The sequence below is a fragment of the Rattus rattus genome, chromosome 2 (assembly GCF_011064425.1).
Source record: "Rattus rattus isolate New Zealand chromosome 2, Rrattus_CSIRO_v1, whole genome shotgun sequence".
In the NCBI taxonomy this organism is placed as follows: Eukaryota; Metazoa; Chordata; class Mammalia; order Rodentia; family Muridae; genus Rattus; species Rattus rattus.
Genome location: NC_046155.1, coordinates 192,913,778 through 192,934,710, shown reverse-complemented (window position 1 = coordinate 192,934,710; position 20,933 = coordinate 192,913,778). Strand labels below are relative to the sequence as shown.

The window sequence follows — 20,933 nt, the reverse complement described above, 5'->3', positions numbered from 1 at the left end:
TTAGCAGAGATATAAAAGATGAGTGATTTTTTTTCTGTTCTGTTTATAGATGGGGAGAATAATTGCACACACACACACACCTCTATATCTGTTACTGGTAGATGTTTAAAGGATGAAATAAAGGAAAATCTGACAAAATCTACCACAGAATCAGTGAGTGTCCTGTGTTTGAGATATGGGCGGTATTTTAGATGTTCATTTGCTGTTTGTGTTTTTCTTCAGCCGTGTGCTTGTCCATTGTCCTGTTAGGCTGCTACTTATTGAATTATATGAACACTTTTTGTACTAGGAGAATTCTGATATGAAGTACAGATGTTTCTAATCTTGATTGATTGATTGATTTGGGAAGGTACCTGTGCCATGGCATGTGTGTGGAGGGCAAAGGACAACGTGAGTGAGTCACTTCCCTCCACCTATCATGTGAGCTCCAAGGACCGCTCAGGTCCTCAGCCTTGGTGTCGGGCACCTTTAGCCCTGGAGCTGTCTCACCAGCCCTGTGTTGCAGTTTCTTATAACTTGTTTTGTATTAAGATTACTAGTGTCTCTCTCCTCTTGCCCTCTTTTCTCTTTCTCTCCTACCCTGTGTATGTGTGTGGGAATAAGGATCAAATCCAGGGCTTTAGTTGTTCTTTACCAATGAGACATGTAGTGAATTTTTAGTCACTTGGGTCCTGAAGGGAACACAAGAAGGTGATATGGGGCAGATAGATAACGTGGAACAGACATGAAGAGTGTAGGTGAAGGAGAAGGAGTATTTATGTCCTCTTCTCTCAGAAGAGGTGTGTACACAGCAGCAGGTGTTGCTGTCACGGGATCTGGGGCATTTGAGAGTGATGACTGTCAACTGTGCTTTCCTAGGACTTAGATTACTGCCCACAGCCATTTACATCACATATGCTTTGTGAAGTTTCTATTGACGGGATGGTGGTTGGTAGTCTAAGTTGACTGTGTAGCATAAAGTTATCTGCTAATCAGGAACTTGTGGAAACTTAGCTCCAGAATGTGAATAACATTAGAAGAGGTGGGAAAAAAACCAAGTCTTTTCTTTCAAAGGCCACATAGGAAATACACAAGTAGACACTGGAGATGAAGCTGCGTGGATAGGAAGTAGATAGGAGACACTGGGCTGAGGCTCTGTGGATAGGAAGTAGACAGTAGACACAGGAACTGAGGCTGTGTGGATAGAAAGTAGACTATAGACACAGGAACTGAGGCTGTGTGGATAGGAAGTAGACAGTAGACACAGGAACTGAAGCTCTGTGGATAGGAAGTAGACAGTAGACACTGGGCTGAGGCTCTGTGGATAGGAAGTAGACAGTGGACAAGGAACTGAGGCCGTGTGGATAGGAAGTAGACAGTAGATACAGGAACTGAGGCTGTGTGGATAGGAAGTAGACAGTAGACACAGGAACTGAGGCTTTGTGGATAGGAAGTAGACAGTAGACACTGGGCTGAGGCCGTGTGGATAGGAAGTAGACAATAGACACAGGAACTGAGGCTGTGTGAATAGGAAGTAGACACTGGGCTGAGGCTATGTGGATAGGAAGTAGACAGTGGACACAGGAGCTGAGGCTGCGTGGATAGGAAGTAGACAGTGGACACAGGAACTGAGTCTGTGTGGATAGGAAGTAGACAGTAGACACTGGGCTGAGGCTCTGTGGATAGGAAGTAGACAGTGGACACAGGAGCTGAGGCTGCGTGGATAGGAAGTAGACAGTAGACACTGGGCTGAGGCTGTGTGGATAGGAAGGGAACACAGGAGCCGAGGCAGTAGACACTGGGCTGAGGCTTTGTGGGTAGGAGGTAGGCAGTAGACACATGAGCTGAGGCTTTGTGGATAGGAAGTAGACAGTAGACACTGGGCTGAGGCTGTGTGGATGGGAAGTAGAGACACTGGGCTGGACAGGAAGCTGAGGCTGAGGCGTGGATGGAAGTAGACAGTGACACAGGAACTGGGCTGTGGATAGGAAGTGAGGCTATGTGGATAGGGAAGTAGACAGTGACACAGGAACTGAGGCTGTGTGGATAGGAAGTAGACAGTGAGGCAGGGATGAAGTAGACAGGGACACAGGAGCTGAGGCCTGTGGATAGGAAGTAGACAGTGGACACAGGAACTGAGTCTGTGTGGATAGGAAATAGACAGGCTAGACACTGGACTGAGGGCTGAGGCTGCATGGATAGGAAGTAGACAGTAGACACTGGGCAGAGGCTTTGTGGATAGGGAAGTGACAGTAGACACAGGAACTGAGGCTTTGTGGATAGGAAGAGACAGTGGACACAGTAGCTGAGGCACAGGAACTGACACTGGGCTGTGTGGATAGGAAGTAGAGAGGGACACAGGAGACAGTGACACTGGGATAGGGATAGCTGAGGCTCTGTGGATATGGGAAGTAGACAGTGGACACAGGAACTGAGGCTGTGTGGATAGGAAGTAGACAGTAGATACAGGAACTGATAGGCTGTGGGCTGGATGCGGATAGGAAGTAGACAGTAGACACAGGAACTGAGGCTGTGTGGATAGGAAGTAGACAGTGGCCAGTGGCCTGAGGCTGTGTGGATAGGAAGTGGACAGGGCTGAGGCACTGGGCTGAGGCTCTGTGGATGGATAGAAGTAGACAGTGGACACAGGAGCTGAGGCTGCATGGATGAGGAAGTGGAGACAGTGGACACTGGGCAGAGGCTGTGGGATAGGGAGTAGACAGTGGGACACAGACACTGGGCAGGTAGACAGGGGCTATGTGGATAGGAAGTAGACAGTGGACACAGGAGCTGAGGCTGCAGGGATAGGAAGTAGACAGTAGACACTGGGCTGAGGCTATGTGGATAGGAAGTAGAGAGTGGACACAGGAGCTGAGGCTGCGTGGATAGGAAGTAGACAGTAGACACTGGGCTGAGGCTATGTGGATAGGAAGTAGACAGTAGACACAGGAACTGAGGCTGTGTGGATAGGAAGTAGACAGTAGACACAGGAACTGAGGCTGGGAGGAAGGGAAGGATAGGAAGGAGTAGACAGTAGACACAGGGACTGAGGCTGTGTGGATAGGAAGTAGACAGTAGACGCTGGGCTGAGGCTCTGGGGATAGGAAGTAGACAGTGGACACAGGAGCTGAGGGCTGCATGGATAGGAAGTAGACAGTGGACACAGGAAGGCTGGGGAAGCTGTGTGGATGGGATAGGAAGCAGAGACACTGGGGCTGAGGCTGGACAGATGAGGCTGTGGATAGACAGTGGACACAGGGCTGAGGCTGTGGATGTGGATGGGATAGGAAGTAGACACTGGGCTGAGGCTATGTGGATAGGAAGTAGACAGTGGACACAGGAGCTGAGGCTGCATGGATAGGAAGTAGACAGTGGACACAGGAACTGAGTCTGTGTGGATAGGAAGTAGACAGTAGACACTGGGCAGTAGACACTGGGCTGAGGCTCTGTGGATAGGAAGTAGACAGTGGACACAGGAGCTGAGGCTGCGTGGATAGGAAGTAGACAGTAGACACTGGGCTGAGGCTGTGTGGATAGGAAGTAGACAGTAGACACTGGGCTGAGGCTTTGTGGATAGGAAGTAGACAGTAGACACAGGAACTGAGGCTTTGTGGATAGGAAGTAGACAGTAGACACAGGAACTGAGGCTGTGTGGATAGGAAGTAGACGGTAGACACTGGGCTGAGGCTCTGTGGATAGGAAGTAGACAGTGGACACAGGAACTGAGTCTGTGTGGATAGGAAGTAGACACTGGGCTGAGGCTATGTGGATAGGAAGTAGACAGTGGACACAGGAGCTGAGGCTGCGTGGATAGGAAGTAGACAGTGGACACAGGAACTGAGTCTGTGTGGATAGGAAGTAGACAGTATGGGCTGAGGCTGTGTGGATAGGAAGTAGACAGTGGACACAGGAGCTGAGGCTGCGTGGATAGGAAGTAGACAGTAGACACTGGGCTGAGGCTGTGTGGATAGGAAGTAGACAGTAGACACTGGGCTGAGGCTGTGTGGATAGGAAGTAGACAGTAGACACTGGGCTGAGGCTATGTGGATAGGAAGTAGACAGTGGACACAGGAGCTGAGGCTGCGTGGATAGGAAGTAGACAGTAGACACTGGGCTGAGGCTATGTGGATAGGAAGTAGAGAGGTGACACAGGAACTGAGGCTGCGGGGATAGGAAGGAGACAGTAGACACTGGGCTGAGGCTGAGGAAGTAGACAGTATGAGGCGGATAGGAAGTAGACAGTAGACACAGGAACTGAGGCTGTGTGGATAGGAAGTAGACAGTAGACACAGGAACTGAGGCTTTGTGGATAGGAAATAGACAGTAGACACAGGAACTGAGGCTGTGTGGATAGGAAGTAGACGGTAGACACTGGGCTGAGGCTCTGTGGATAGGAAGTAGACAGTGGACACAGGAGCTGAGGCTGCATGGATAGGAAGTAGGCAGTGGACACAGGAACTGAGTCTGTGTGGATAGGAAGTAGACAGTGGACACAGGAGCTGAGGCTGCGTGGATAGGACGTAGACATAGACACTGGAGCTCAGTCCCTGTGTGTATCTTTTTAGATCTTGTCATTGATGGGTCAGAGAAGAGCGGAGTGACAAGGGAGAAGATATAGAAACAGGTAGGAACCAATACTAGCAGAGGGAAGAGAAACTTGAGTGGTGAGCCAACCCAGGGCTTCAGTGCTGAGAGTTCCCTGCCTTACATACACCTTATCCTCTAGGTTTAATGGCCAGTGCTTTTTTTACTGACAGGCCATGCTTATTTGAAAATATGCTTTTAAAATCTTTTTGTTCTCATAAATTTCTCTCCATTCTGTTTTCTAAGAAACATCTCTAGTTTTTAAAATGTGTTTTACACATGTCCACACTGCCTGTCAGTTTTCCTGTGGGTGTCTTAGTTCATTTGTGCTGCAGTAACAGAATTCTGGAAGGCAGGCAACTTACAAAGAATGGAATTTATTTTACCAGCATTATGGATGCAGGGAAGTCAAAGGTGGAGACTCTGTTAGCCCTACTTTTTTTTTTTTTTTTTCTTTTTTTCGGAGCTGGGGACTGAACCCAGGGCCTTGCGCTTGCTAGGCAAGCACTCTACCACTGAGCTAAATCCCCAACCCAGCCCTACTTCTATGTGTCAGGTGGAGGTGAGGACTCTGGGTCCTCATGTGGCAGAAAAGCTGGGGAGAGTGAGCCCTCTCGGAGAAGCCTGTTTTGTGGTAGTGTTCTGAGAGCTGGCAGTAACTCCCTTAGGTTCTTGCTCCCAACACTTGACCCGGATGACAGCTTGGCATGAGCTTTAAGGGGCACACATGCTGTTCACTAATGTTAGAGTATGAAGGAGTTTCCACCCATCACTTTCTGTGTCACCCTTACCTTCCCGATTATGGAGTTTCACCTACTAAACAGGGGCTTCAGGATTCTGTATCTGGGGACCAACTGGGTTTAGCTGATCTGACAAATGCAGCAGGCATCTTAAGGAGCAGCCACAAAGCAGCAGGTTGCTCTCCAGCCTGGAGTTGGGCCAGCACACTGGGCTCCACTCCAAAGGAAGCTCACTTCCTTCCGCAGGGCCTCTCACATTTATCTTCTCCTGCCCTCGTCGCAGAGGACTGAGGTTGATGTGACATGCTTTCAAAAAATATCCCACAATGTGACAAGCAGAATTCTATCCACTGTGCAGCTGTGTGAGTGAGGACAGTACCTCCACGTGGTTTCTTTGTCCTTTGTCGTGGTCTGTGTAGACCGGCAGTGTTTGTCCCCTAGCCTGTCTCTCAGCCCCTTCCTTGCTCCCAGGGGACAGCGGATGGGATTTCTTGACTGACAGACTACACTGCCATTTGTTTCTTTCCAGTATTTCTTAGGAAAAAATTCAAACGTGTGGAAAAGTCAAAACAATTTTCCATTGAACATTCTGAAGCACCAGCTAAATTCTGTAACAGCTTTAAATATCTGGTGTATGGCTTGTTCACAAATAGTTTATATTATCTTTTATGTATTTCAAGATGGTGGGCCCCTCTCATCTTACGTCACCACTGGTGAGTCTTCCGTCTCTGTTCCAACAGTTGGATTGAAGCAGCTCTGAAAGGAAGGCAGTGGTGAAGCTCGGGCTGGGCCTTCCGTGCTGGGCGCTGGGTGTTTGCTGAGGATGGGTTAAGTGAGTGTAGCTGCACTGTCCTGTGTCCTAGCACATGCTAGGCAAGTAGGTTTCCCACTTTGAAAGTTTGAAAATCACAGCTGTTCGGGTGACCTGGCTAGTATACACTGCACTGTGTGGAAGAGCGTCCGCGTCTGCTGTGTGAGCTCCAAACTCATCCTGGGGGCTAACTCCTGGGCTGGGGAATCACAAGAGTTTCTCTCGTGTGCTACATGAGGCATAGCATGTGGCATAGCGTGCCTATATGCAATGCCTCCATTCCTGAATACCAGTTGCCAACCCCGTCACCAAGGCCAGCATCTGTTTCTGACCACATGAAGGGTGGGGCTTTTTCTTTCTTAGTGAAGCAGGTGTGTTTGGGATTGTGTTTTAGGGTCAACCTCTGTACATGCAGCATGTGCAGGGGCTGTGGCCATCGGGCTTCCGAAGGAGATAGGTGTCCTGAGCTGTCTCCTTTTCTCCTGGTCAGCCACAGGCACTGTCAGGTCCACACAGTTGTGCTTACAGTTGTTAGATCTGTGTCCCCCTTACATTTGTGACTTCTCTTCCCATCCACCCCCTGCAGGCTCGGGTCATGTATGACTTTGCTGCTGAACCTGGAAACAATGAACTGACGGTCAATGAAGGGGAAATCATCACAATCACAAACCCGGTAAGTAAGAGCGCAGCAAGCGCACAGCTCCGTGGACCTGCTTTAACTGGCGCCTTCCTTTTCCTAAGTTCGTCAGCTCACATCAGTGTTTCAGCTGCTGCTTATGAAATGCTGATGCCATGAGAAGTTGTTGCATGTGCACCGAGAGACGTTTGGTCCCTACATATGGCTGAGTGTGCCACTGAATTTATTGCGCCTCTTTTTTCTGGTTTTCCCTAACCTTTGTAACCTGCCAAGCATCCTGTCATGGTTCTGGAATCAATTCCCAGTGTTTTCTCCCTACTCTGCGGGGCTGTGTCTCTGTACATAAGCAGTCATGCTGACGTTCCTAAACAGCTTAGTTTACTGATTGCTCTCTCTGGTCTAAGCTCACCCTGTAGTAGGATCACCAGAAAGCGGTGTGTGTTCGCTTAGCTCCCAGCAGGGCCGCATCGCTGTGTGCTGCACAGTTCTCGGTCTTCATAAACCGTCTTCGAACTTGTGCACATAGAGACCTTCATCTTCATGTGTGCATGGGCAGCTCTGGCCACACAGCTCTGCCCTTCCCTCCCTGCGCATTTGTGTGACCCCTGAGTTCAGGCTCTTCTGTTGGAGACCTAGCACGTTTCTTTTTAAAGAATACAATTTTATAGCCCATTGAGTTTCTTTTGTGATCTCTGTTGCTCGGAAGTAAACAATGCCATTGTTAAATCTTCTCCGGCAGTGATCTGTTATCTCTGTGGTAGTCACTGCACTGTTTAATTCTCTTTATGTGCAACTTTATTGTAATCATCCTTAAACTCTTTAGCAGTATTATCAGTTGAAAGCTGTTTGAAATAACGCTCTGACAAAAATCACCTCAGTTACTCTTATTCTATTCAGAAGGCGGAAGAGCAGATGGGAAGGAGACTCAGTCTCCGTAGTTACAAAATGAGCAAAACTCGCCTTCATCTGCCCCCCAAGACACCACTGAGAGGACAGGCCCCACAGCCCTCTGCTGTGCCCCTGGGCCTGTCCTCCCAGTCCCCACCAGAGCCCCTAGGTTCCACACTAGCAGCTGGGTCTCTGGCCCGAGGCTCCTTGTCTGAAGCTTGTTCTCCAGTGCTCTTCATCATGGCGCAGTGACTGCCTCTGAGGCAGGAAGCTGCTCGGTTGCCAGGGCCTCTCTGCCTCTCACCAGCTACTCGGGAGCCCCTCCTTTTGACTCATAATAAGATTATTCTCGCAGCATTACTCTTTGGACCTCTATGCTAAGTCCACAGTGTTTGTAGCCTGAGCAGAGCTCGTAAGCTCACAGCTATCTAGCTGTGTCTCGGCGCCAGGGCACAAGAGAGCACCAGCTCCCGGGGCCATGATTGAGAACCACCCTGTGGTTGCCCCTTAAGAGTACTGCATGCTTGTAACCACTGAGCCAGCTCTCCAGCATTTATTTCTAACAAGTAGAAATAGGTTTGGTTTTCAGACAGAATGGCAGCACATTCCAGCCATTTCATAAAATTGTAATTTCCTAATATCATCAAATATCCTATTAGCTTAATTGCTGACTTAAATGTTTTTAACTTGAAAAATCCCCTAGAATATTGTCCTGACACAGTATTGACTGCAGTCAACCTTGTAACAATTTTTGCACATGATCACATTTTCCATAGCCACCCTTTTTATTATTTCATATTTCCTGGTATTTTTCTCTGGAATTATTTCACATTTCCTAGTTTCTCTGGGATAACTTGTTATAGAAAATATACTCAAGAATGGGGAGGTAGGTCCATTGGTAAAGCACTTGCCTTAGATGCATAGGGACCTGGGTTCAATCCCAGAACCACATGACAAAGCCTCTTGGTGGCCATCATGGTCGTGGGTGGAGCCACGTAGGTTCCCAGGCCTCTCTGAGCCCCCAGCCTGTCCCATTTGGTGAGCTCCAGGCCAGAGACGGTTTCCAAACAGACAGTGGGGCCCATGAGATGGCTTGGTGGATAAAGGTGCAGCCAGTGCCACCAAGCTGGACGACCTGGGCTGATGACCGCAGCACTCACATGGAAAAGGAGAGACCCTACCTCCCGAGTTGACCTCCAACCTCCACTCAGGCCATGGCACTCGTGAGCACGGGCGCACAGGTGTACACACACATGTACACACACATGTACACACATGTGTACACACAATAAACGAGTAATTACCTTTTTTAAAAGGTGGACAGTGCCCAAGGAAGAGCACCTGAGGTTCTTGGCCTGTGGTCTCCACATGTGTACATGCACATCATGCACAAAGGAAATAAAAGAGTTTAATCACTTCTTGGAGTTAGTTCGTCTTGTTAGATTACATTATTTCTGTTCTAAAAAAATTTTAACGCATAAAATATTGAACAGTAATAGCTCTATTGTCATAATAATCTTGATGTTTTTCATGTAAAAATTATAAATTTGTAACAATTCTGAAAGCTGAATTTCTACAGCAAACCCTAACCATAACTTTTATATCTTCATCTTTTTTATTAGAACGTTGGTGGAGGATGGCTGGAAGGAAAAAACAGCAAGGGAGAGCAGGGGCTTGTTCCTACGGACTACGTGGAAGTAAGAACTTACCCACTGATCAGCTAAGCTGGTCTTCGCTATACTTCTCTTTATCAGTTGTTGAGTTAAAGACTGCCAGGAAGACAGCAACTGTCTTAAAAGTAAAATTTCATTGGGTAAATAGTAAGCAGTAATTAAATAAAACATGGAAAATACATTGAAGGAGAAATAAGGAGAGAGATTACCTATGGGTCTAAGCTACAAACATGTTTACATTAACTTCCTTCCAAGAGTAGCTGCCACCCAGAGCTCTGAGGTGGATTAATTCTCAGAATTTCAGTGGATTCCTTAAAGGGGCAGGCTTCTCACTTCCTTCTGCTACTTTCATAGTCACAAGGATGTCTTTAATGGGACACTGAGCTACAGTATAAAGGATAGCACCCCAAAGTCCTGCAGGTGACCCTGAGATACAGCTAGCTACTTCAGCAGCAAAACTGTCTTCAGAGCCTGCTCTCTGGCGCCCCCTGCTGATTGCTTGTAGGTCTCAAGCCTGAGCACTTGCCTCTCTCGGGTGATAGACAGGGTTACCTCTGGAAAACCACTGGCCGGAAGCTTCCCTGAGACCATCAGCAAAGCAGGGAGGGGTCTGTCTGTGTTCTCTTGTCCTCTGTTAAAAGGGGGGGGGGTGTAAGGAGTCATAAACTCTCTGGAGGTCAGTAGGAATTTTTCCCTTTCCAGAGTGTCCACACACATACCATAGTTGTGTCTGTACAGTGCCAAGAGTTCATAGGCCCCTGAACACAGTTTGAAAGTCTGAGGTTCAGATCCTGCCCTGGTTCTATGCACTGCCCATCTAAGATCCTAAAATGGTCACAGCCAAGAGGGGTCGTAAGGATTTCAGTTGACGCTGGTTTTCATTCTTTTTATACAAGTGTTTGCTTCTAAAGAGTATAGGCTAAGAACATGGTTGAACCAGCATGACCATTCACCAACAGGGTATGATGGATGCCCATGAACTAAGATAAGCCGTGTTCGGAACTGTAAAACACATAATGTGTTTTGAAAAGAGGGCCAGGCATGCAGCTCAGTGCCACACTGTTTGCCCTGGCTTTGATTCCCACCCAGCACAGCTACCCAACAGAGGCAGTGCGGGGGAGACAGGGAGAATGTGTGTAGATAGGTAGATCAGTCAGCGCATTGTGTGTGTGTGTGTGTGTGTGTGTGTGTGTGTGTGTGTGTGTGTGTGTGTGTGTGTGTGTGTGTGTGTGTGTGTGTTCTCATGCATGTGTGTCTGTAGGTAGGTAGGTAGATTAACCAATCACAGAGTGCTTCTCAGACTATACCAAAATTTAACTCCAAATAAATAAGAGAAGAACTGCTGGAAAATACCGAAATATTTGGAAACTAAGCAATCTAAGTTACACAAAAGTCAAAGAAAAAATCTCAGGAAAAAAAAATCAAGAGTGTTTAACATAAATGTAAAACTATTAAAATTGTAGAGTGCAACAGAAGCCGTCCCTAGAGGAAGACCTACAGCTGTGAGAGTGTGGGTCCCTCCCCAGGGTAGTTTGTGTGTTGCCTCTGTAAGCTTTCACCGAGGCGGAGTCATGAAAGGGTTCTTTCCTCTGCTCAGATTTTACCCAACGATGGAAAAGACCCGTTTTCTTGTGGAAATTCGGTGGCCGACCAAGCTTTCCTTGATTCGCTGTCAGCCAGCACGGCTCAAGCCAACTCATCTTCTGTCAACAGCAGTAACCAGGTACTCTCGCCTCCCGCCATATCTGGCTGCCTTTCCTGAGAGCAGAGCTTGAGGGGAGACATGTGCAGCATCTCTGTTGCTCCCTAAGAGTTGTGCGAGGGGTGTGTGCTGGTGGGAGGTTGGGGGGAAGGGTATGGCGTGGTATGTGTGTGGTGGTTGGAGGTTAGGGGGTGTGGCATGAGGGGGTGTGGTGCTCCTGCTGGGTATTAACACAGACCTCACCTGAAACATCTGCTAAAGACTGTTTGCAAAACCAGTAATAAAATGAAAGATGGCGTGTTGAGATTTGCTTTTCAGAGTATCAGGGTATGGGTATGGACCCCTAAAAGGTCAAATACTCTCCAAAATGAGGGCCTGCAAAGAGGAAGGAAGCAGACATGGAGGAGGCCGGTTTCTGCTTTGGACTTTGTCATAGGTCCTCCTGTTACATCAGGTGCCCCCATCACCCTTAGAAGCAGTGCAGATAAAAGTGACACAGCCAGGCACTCGGCACCAACACTCCCTCAGTGCTGTGGCTCTAAGTAGGACGGACTAGTGTGAGCTCATGTTTTAAAGAGTGTACGCACTTTAAACATGGCTTGGTAGCGCTCACCTTAATCCCAGTGCTTGGAGAAACAGGCAGGTGGACCTCTCTGAGTCCAGGCCAGCCTGGACTACATTGTTAGACTCTGTCTCAAAATAACAAAACAAAATAAGAGAGAAAATGTCCATATTATATATTTTATATTTCTATCAGAAACCCATCTGTAGATGTGCGATTAAGCTCAGAGTTGAAATGGTTAAGTTTTCACAGGAGAGGACTTTGTGCCCTCTGGCCCCTTTAAGAGAAACAGTTAATTCTCCAGTTATTCTGGTCAAAATGCCCCTTCTAGGAGGGACAGTGACAGCATATTGCATGGTTCCTGGATCACTTTCTGGTCCAGTAGCACACAGCTACTAAATGTTTACTCAATGAGAAATGTCGGATACTTAGACACGAGGCTACTAAATGTTTACTCAATGAGAAATGTCGGATACTTAGACACGAGGCTACTAAATGTTTACTCAATGAGAAATGTCGGATACTTAGACACGAGGCTACTAAATGTTTACTCAATGAGAAATGTTGGATACTTTTTTAGTTAAGTGGATGAAGAGAAAAGACATCCCACCTACTCTCAACAGCCTTCCTGTTGTAAGCAAAAAACACTCACTTTCTACTCATTTTGAGTCATGCTCTGAACTTTGCAGTTACCCAGCCCTGTACTCTCCCTCCATGGCTTCTTTCCTTCCTAGCAGGAACCCTCTGTTAGGCTTCAGCTTCTGCTTACCCCCCAGGAGAGGCTGAGGGGCAGCAGGAGCAGTGGAGACCTGGGAGGTCTCCATGTGTGTACAGAGGTGAAGCCTTGAATGCACACAGAGCCTCTCCTCCTAGATACTAATATAAACTGTGGTTGGCCTGTGGCTAGGGAGGTTTCCTAGTGGACTTCCCAAACTAGTAATCTGCATTGAATGTGCTGACCTTTAAATGTTTTCTGAAGGGAACAGCGGCCACAGGAGCGGAGCCCACCCCTGGGCATTGTATACTTTAGTGTTTCCTTTGTTTGCTAGTTTGGAGAAAACCAACTCAGAGAAATTCTCACTAATTCTCGGTAGTTATCTACTTAGGCAGTCTTCCCAAGCTTAGACAGATAGGAAAAGTCAGTCATGGTGGCCAAAGCCCTTCTCCCTTCGTGCCTCTCCTAAAATTGTGGCTCTTGTGTCTATGTATGAGAGACAGTACCCTAAACGTGTCTGCTTCCCTAGAACTCAGAGATGAGTGAGGTCTCAGCCTCTCTCCCAGCAGGCCCCTGTCCCGTGGGGTCAGCTTAGTAATCAGGTGTAGGAGCTTCTTACTGGTCTAAGATGCCCAATGGTGTATATAGGGAGCAAAATACAACAGAATAGAAATGCTGTCAGCTGAGAACTCAGCACTGCGTAGCCAGCAGCTGCCACATTCTCAGCCACAACGGCATGAACATGAGAGCTGGGGGCTGCATGGGCTCAGATTAGACGTGCACTTTAGATGAAGTTCAATGTTTCAAGTTACATCACATCAAAATACACAGTATCTGGTCAGTCCTCTGTTCACACCAATGATACCTGGGTTAGCTGGATGATGATTTCCCTCCATTTTATTGTATTTTCTCCTTCCGTCCAGCAGTAATCTGCAGATGAACTGGACAGCGCTCACTGTGCTGATGACAGCTTGCTGTTGTTGCTCCCATGTCTGAATCACTGCTGGTTTCCTGCCGTGCTTGCCTTGCCGGCCTGGCTTTCTTCTGTGCAGTCAGTCCTCCTGGATCACCCAGGGAGCTAGCTAGCTACCCTAATCCAGAGTGCAGGATAAATACAGAATTCTTTCTTTAATTGCTAGTTTTCAAACTAAGTTGTTTTATGGCTGCCTCCTGCAATAGCTAATGGGTTTTCTTCTTTCTTGTTTGTTCTGTGCACTTAGCCCCCTGGAGCTGTGCTCTTTTCTTTGTGTTTATTGTCTCCTGTTGGGAGTTCATTCAGGTTGTCTCCTCTACATCCATAAGTCATGAATGCTTCCTTGTTCTGAGTAGGTCAGCTTCAGTGGCTGATTTTTCCCCTTGATGTGGGTCATATTCCCCTGCTTTTTCCTCCCTTGTAGTTTCCTTACTGGATGCCAGACTTTGGGATTTTACTTTGCAGTGCTGAATATTTTGCACCCTTGTTAATATTTTGAACCAGGTGATAAAGAGAAGTTATTTTATAATGTCCATTTCTTTTCAGTTTTAAGCTTTTTTGAGTGAGAACAGGAATATTTCACTTAGGGATACTTTTGCCTGCTACTGAATGAACCCTGCTAGCACACTGCACTGAGAGGCTTCCTGCTGTGGAAGATTGTGCTGAGTTTCCTCTCGTGATCCTTCCTCTGACTTGCAGACATTCCTCAAACAGTGACTTTATTAGTGTCAACGTTAGACTTCCTGCTTCTCTGCAGACCCCGAGAGCTTCCTGGGGACAGCTCAAGCTCTCACAGCCCTCCCCATGCCCAGGCTCCACCTCCACAAATCACAGACCACCGGGCTCTGCAGGATCTCTCCAGGCAGGGAATGGGGCATTTGTAGATCTCACCTTGTCCTCATCTTGTTTCCGGTATCTCAGGATCACTGCCCCTCATTGCCTGGTGCCCAGTGATTTTAAAACAGACCATATATGTTGTCATTTTTTAGCTTGGGTGAGAGTGTAAACTGGGTCTCGTCAGTCTTTCTTGATTATCTTTTCTGTGCCTTGACTTCCAAATTTTCCATTCGTTTGCATCTATGAAATGAGAATGGTGCCATTCAACAAGGGTTGATCCTCACACCATAGAAGTGATACCAGTGATCATTCCATGCTGAGCCGTGGACCTGGGACTTGGGCTCCAAAGTTGTCAGGAAGAGTCAGCGACCACATTCCAGCAAGAGCTCACACTGTAGGACGTTAACTTTTGCCTCTCAGTTCCCTGAGTGGCTGGCCTCTTCTGTCCCTCACTTGTGTGTGTGTGTGTGTGTGTGTGTGTGTGTGTGTGTGTGTGTGTGTGTGTGTGTGTGTGTTGAGGTAATAGGGCAGCTTTGAGCATCCTGGTTGGACCCTCCCACAGCCGGTGCTTTTGAAAGGTTAGGTTTAACATTCTAACATCTGGAAGTCTTGGCTGTGTGTGCCTTGCTAGCTATGGCGTGCATGTTTTTGCCCCACTCCAGTGCAGCTTGTACTTAGTGGTAGTGTTTCGGTTGTGGTGCCAAGCACAGGTTGGGGAGATGGAACACACTACCGCAGAGTCGGGACGCTATGGCAGCGTTGGCTCTCTGCCGGTGTCAGTGTCCTTTGTGAGTAGGTGGCATTTGGTGAATTTGGCTGTGCCGTGAATTTGCTGGTTTTGATTAAAATCTTTGCTGGGTATTGTCCTCTGCTCACTGAATACCTTTTTATTTTAAGGTGGACATTTGGGCTCAGGTTGGTTGTGTTGAAAGTCTCAGCCAGTCACCCCCTTCTTCTTCTTCTTCTTCTCCTTCTTCTTCCATAAATAAGGTAAATTGAGACATGAGTAACTGCATGAAGAAGTAAGCGTTTACCAGCCAGCCCTGAGAGTATGTTCTTCATATGCTGTAATATGAAGATGCTCTCCCAAGCCTGGCCAGCCCTGAGAGGATGCTCTTCATATGCTGTAATGTGAAGACGCTCTCCCAGGCCTGGCCAGGCAGTGTGATTGCTAGGGAGGTGGGGCCCGCAGGCAGTCGGCTGACACTCTTCCTGAGACCTGACTGGTGTAGTGAGATCTAGTGAAGGGTTTGGCTCTGAGTGACAATAGATCAAACAGATCCTGGTACCAGGAAGGGAAGGTAGAAAGTGTTGCTCAGTGAGCATGACTAGGGAGGGAAAGGGGAAGGAAAGGCTAGGGAAGTGGAGGCCTCAACTAAGAAACAGAGTGGGTTACTACATGGCTGGTTTCATGACAAAGGGGTTGGTGGATTGAGAGCAAATAAATTGATGGCCAAAGGATCTTTCTCACAGATCTTGGTAGGCCAGTTTATTTCATTGGGATTAGATTTTGGAAACATTATTCTCTTGGCATTTAGAGGCTCAAAAGTGTCTCTACCAAAGCCTGAGCACTGGGGGTAGCCACTGAGCTTCACCATGAGGTGAGGGATACACTGCTGCCTTCTTCCTCTCTGGGTACCTGAAGGAGGCAAATCTTTAACTAGCAGAAGTGTCCTAATGCCTAGTTTCATCTCCTTATTTAAAACTACCTCCAGTAATGTGACCTGGCACTTACACCCTGTGGAGCTCTCTCCATGCCCTTCTGCCATAGCTTGGAAAAGGAGGTGTACCTCTCAGTGAACTGCTGGTTTCATTATTTTGGGACAGGGTCTCGCAGTGTAGCCAGGCAGCCTCTAGAACTTGCTAAGTAGCAGGCCTTGTCAGTCAGACCCTTAGGCTTTCTGCCTCATCAAGTGCTGACTCTATTTCAGGTGAACCCCATGTGCAGATAACTCTGCTGACTCTATTTCAGGTGAACCCCATGTGCAGATAACTCTGCTGACTCTATTTCAGGTGAACCCCATGTGCAGATAACTCTGCTGACTCTATTTCAGATGAACCCCATGTGCAGATAACTCTGCTGACTCTATTTCAGGTGAACCCCATGTGCAGATAATTCTGCTGACTCTATTTCAGGTGAACCCCATGTGCAGATAACTCTGCTGACTCTGTATTTCAGGTGAACCCCCATGCTTAGATAGCTCTGCTGAATCCGTATTCAGTCAGAACTGTATGCACTTATCGGTTCATACTTAACAAATGCCCTGAGGACATCAGTGTTACAGATCCCATTTTTAAGACATAGCTAAGAAAGGCGAATTGCTCATATGCAAGTGTGTTGTCAGTAGGAAAGCTGGGATCCACGCCTAGGTCAACATTAGGGGCTGAGTTCTCAGTCACTGTACCCATGTGAAACATTCTTGGCCCCATAGTTAGAAAACAGTTCAAAATCCACCTAGTTGGCCAGGATTCTGGCCTTGTCACCCAGTCTGTGATTTAAACACTGAGTAGCCCTTGTTTGGGTCAGTGGTGGACTGCATGTGAGTGTCCACATAAGATGGGAGTGGATCTGAACATTCCCATTGGTGATTTCATCATAACAGATAGGTATACATAATAGAAGATGTTGCTTGTGCATGCACATGTGGTGACACTGGTGCAAACACATCTACTCGACCAGCTTGCTGCCCATCGCATAAAAGTGTGCATTAGGTTATGCATGGGAGGGCATAATGATGGATGAACGATTGTTTTGCTGGTTTATTGTTTGCCACTCTTTATAACGCATTGCTTTCGTCTACATCCACTTCTTGAAAAAGAAGTTTGCTGTAGAACCCTCTGCTGCCTCCCCCAGCAGTGGCATTACGTTAGACATGCTGTGTGTGCTGCATCTTGTAATTGAATCATTCTCTCTCTACCTGATTTCATCTTGTGTTGTTTTGTTCAATGTGGCCCTAGGCAGTAGGCCATATCATATATTTATCTACTATAGCATTGGGGGATAGCTAGGTTTGTTTAAGCATGTTCTGCTACTTACACCACCTGGAGATGTACTTCTCAGAAGCTAGCTTATTAGACACCACGTTGACTGCTTCTGTCATGAGCATAGCTCCTGTATTATAGATGCATGAGTGTGCTGTGTGCATGCCTGCCACTGCTACCTTAGTGGCCATCCCAAGTTCATTCTCGGTCCTTCTGGTGTGACAGTCAGATGCAAGGCTAATGCTGTGAGTTCTTTCAGTAGATAGCTTGAAATATCCACCTGTTAAACAGGATGTTATACAGGCCATAGCTCCCTGTCATACAGCCAGGGTGCATGTTCCTCTGTGTCTTAGGATGCTTTGATAACTTTTACGTAACAAGGTCTTTGAATCTAAGTATCACCTGCCAATAAAAAAAGCTTATGGCCAATGAGCAGAGGCAGGAAATAGGAGGTGGGACATCCAGCAGGAGATTTGAGAGCCACATGCTGAGAAAGGAGGCCAGGACTGGCCTGAAGGAGAGGTAACTAACCAGGAGGTAGATGAACTCAGGTTAGAATCAAGGAGAGAGTCACGTGGGAATGCTGAGGAAAGGACGTAAAGCAGTAGTAGAGGAACTCGGTATAGAACAGAGATTCAAGCAGCGACTCTGAGGAGGAGATGGACATACAGCAGCAGGTAAATGAACTCTGAGGCGGAGATGGATATACAGCAGCAGGTAAATGAACTCAGGGTAGAATAAAGGGGAGACATTAGGGAAGACACTGAGGAAGAAGCAGGCCAGGACTGAGGGAGAGGTAACCAACCAGCAGGTAGCTGAACTTGGGAGATTCGCCCTAGGAACTCTGAAGAGACAAGGAAAGGAAAGCAGCCACGGCGCTGAACCCAGGTTAGAGTAAAAGGGATAAGTTATGAGCAAGTCAGCGAACAAGCAAAGCTTATGACTCAGGCATTTATTAATAAATTATTAGTCTCAGAGTCATCATTCCAGGAACAGGGCTGACAAGAACAACTTTTACACAGATATATTGAATATGTTGCTCCTGGATGTTGGGCAGTGCTAAATTTAGTTGGAGCAGGGCTTAGGTAAAGGGCCAGGCATGATCTGTGAGTTACAGAGCAAGGAGGGTGTTTGCCATGTGTCCAGGTAGACATTCTAAAGCGGCAGGCCTGATCAACTCCATGTGAATTTTTCCATTTACCATGTATTACTTCATTGTGAGTGAGAATTAAGAACTACTTAGAGTCCCTACATTAGAGCAGTTAGGTCAGTGGTGAGAGCCTTGGCAGTAGCATGCAGTGACATTTCAGGTGATGTAGGAGGACGTGCTCTCAGTGGAGCTGACCCGTCTCTCATCTCGTGCTCCCGTGTTTTCCCCTGGGTTAGGGCGTGGAGACTTATGTCCATGTCCAGTGACTGTACCAGCACTTGCGTTGCTCTCAGTTCCCATAGCTAAGTGGAGTCACAACCTGTAGGAATCACAAGAACCCCTTTTCCTCTCCCACACAGGTTGGTGGTGGCAGTGACCCCTGGTCAGCCTGGAATGCTCCCAAACCTGGGAACTGGGACAGCTCTGATGCCTGGGGCACCAGGACAGATGGGGCTGGCGCTCAGAGGAACAGCAGTGCCAACAACTGGGACACAGGCTTCGGCCATCCGCAGGCCTACCAAGGACCAGGTGAGGGGACACCTCTGCCTGAGTGACAGGCCTGAGGAGTAAGCTGACCTGGCTTTCCTCTAAGTCAGCACAGCACAGTGACTTTGGGTGAAGGGTCCTACAGTCTCATTCAGTACTGACACCATCTCCTTGGAACCATGGGTGCTTCCCTCCCAGGAGCTCCTCCCTAGGTTTCATGAACTTGTTAGAACAGTGCACAAAACTCAAGGACTCACTTGACTTCCTGTTGTCAATTTATTATGGAGTAAATCAAGAGATACAATAAGCATTCAGATGAGGAGGTTACATGGGCAAGGTGTGGTGCTTCCATACCTGGGGTGTACCAGACTGACCAGAGGTCATTACCACTACCAGCATCTGCACATGCTCACCAGTGAAAACACTGACCCTGCAGCCCAGAGAGTTTTCTGGAGATCGGTCCCATTGGTGTGGCTGACTATTTACTACATCTTCATCCCTTTTCCAGTTCACAGAGGATGAGGTGGACAGGAAGATTCTCAGGTTTCAGCCCTCCATGGCTTGGTTTGTTTTTGTTTTTGTTTTTCTTTTCTGGTGGTGAGCTTCAGTCCCAGACTGCACCTTGAGTCTTGTGGTTTGGAAGACACTTCTGTCATCCAGGAAAGGCCAAAACATGAGGCTGGGTCGGGAAGCTCTGCTTATGAATTTTTAAGCAGAGGAGAGATTTACTGAAGGAGAAGCACTTCAGCGATTTAGTGGGACAGGACCACTTAAAAACCCCAGGCATGGTAGCCGTGAGATGGAGATAGGCTGATCCCTAGGCTCACTGGACATTCCCTGTCTCCAAAAGAGGTGGCTCAGTGGTTAAAAGCACGCTGCTCTTACAGAGGACCAGGCTCCGTTTCCCAGCACTACACAGCAGCTAACAATTTCTCCTAACTTCGGTTCCAAGGGCTACAGTACCCTTTGCTGGGCTCTGTGGCCCTGCATGCACTTGGTACACATGAACACAAAAGTAAAATTTAAATAAGGAAAGATGGATGGCCTTCTTCAGGAACAGTATCCAATGCTGCCCCCAGTTCCCATGTACTCAAGCACCAGCCATACACACAGATGTGCACATGCACATACACATATAACACATATCCCACCCCCCAAGAAAGGATGTTTGTGTCAGTGCTGGAACTATCTTGTCTATCCTTGCGTGCCTGATTACCAGTCGATCGCTGCTTCCTACATGCAGGAGCCTGCCTGCTGGTTGATGTGGCCCTGTCTGTTAGCTTTGCTGCGGTTGCCCGACTCTGGTGTGACACCCAAGCACAGTGCTAAGGGCGTGTCGAGGAATTTTCTCCGTTGTCCTCTGGGACGTTTATGGTTTGCAGTCTTAATGTCTAAGTACCTGACTTTCTGTTGACTTTTATATATGATGCTGACTTTATAGTAAGGGGCTGGCTTTATGATTGTGAGTGGATATGGTTTTCCCAGTGCCACTGATTGAAGGTACTATCCATTGTGTCACCTGAGGCACTTGTCAGGGTTTTGTTACCCTGGCTGCTTTATTTAACCTGTTTCTGATGTGTCTTGCATTCAGAGAAAAGGGCAGAATTCAGAAGTCAAGCCTGCAGGCCGACTGCAAAGCCTATGGTCTTCAGATCCACATGGCAGTCCATGCCCCCGTCTTCCAAGCCTGCGAGCTCGCACCAGTCGTTACAGTTAAGCTTCTCACATATGGTGTTCTGTTTTCCCCTTGCTTTCCTTGTTTTTCCGACCTGTAGCTACTGGTGATGATGATGAATGGGATGAAGATTGGGACGACCCCAAGTCCTCCTCACCTTACTTTAAGGATTCAGAACCAGCTGAAGCAGGGGGCATCCAGCGGGGAAACAGCCGTGCAGGTGCCTCTTCCATGAAGCTGCCCCTTAACAAGTAAGTGCAAAGGGGAGCCAAGGATGCAGACACCCGTGTGTGTGTGTGTGTGGAGGGGGATGAGCAGGGCACGTGTACACACACATACCCCACACCCCCCCCCCACACACACACAGACATATGTACATAGACACACTCCATACACCCTACATACACACACATACCCCCCCCACACACAGACATATGTACATAGACACACTCCATACACCCTACATACACACACATACCCTACACACACATACACATGCCCTACACACACACACACACACACACACACACACCACACAC

At 47.7% G+C, this 20,933-nt stretch overlaps 1 protein-coding gene across 1 annotated transcript in view; it reads left to right on the top strand.

Moving 5' to 3' along the window:
• Window positions 1–20,933, top strand: part of Snx9 (sorting nexin 9) — a 78,828-nt gene that overhangs the window by 30,338 nt on the left and 27,557 nt on the right. Inside the window, exons 2-6 of the mRNA XM_032894751.1 lie at window positions 6,701–6,787; window positions 9,262–9,336; window positions 10,910–11,035; window positions 18,593–18,761; window positions 20,495–20,645. Coding sequence (XP_032750642.1) covers window positions 6,701–6,787; window positions 9,262–9,336; window positions 10,910–11,035; window positions 18,593–18,761; window positions 20,495–20,645 — 608 coding nt within the window. The remainder of the gene's footprint in view (window positions 1–6,700; window positions 6,788–9,261; window positions 9,337–10,909; window positions 11,036–18,592; window positions 18,762–20,494; window positions 20,646–20,933) is intronic.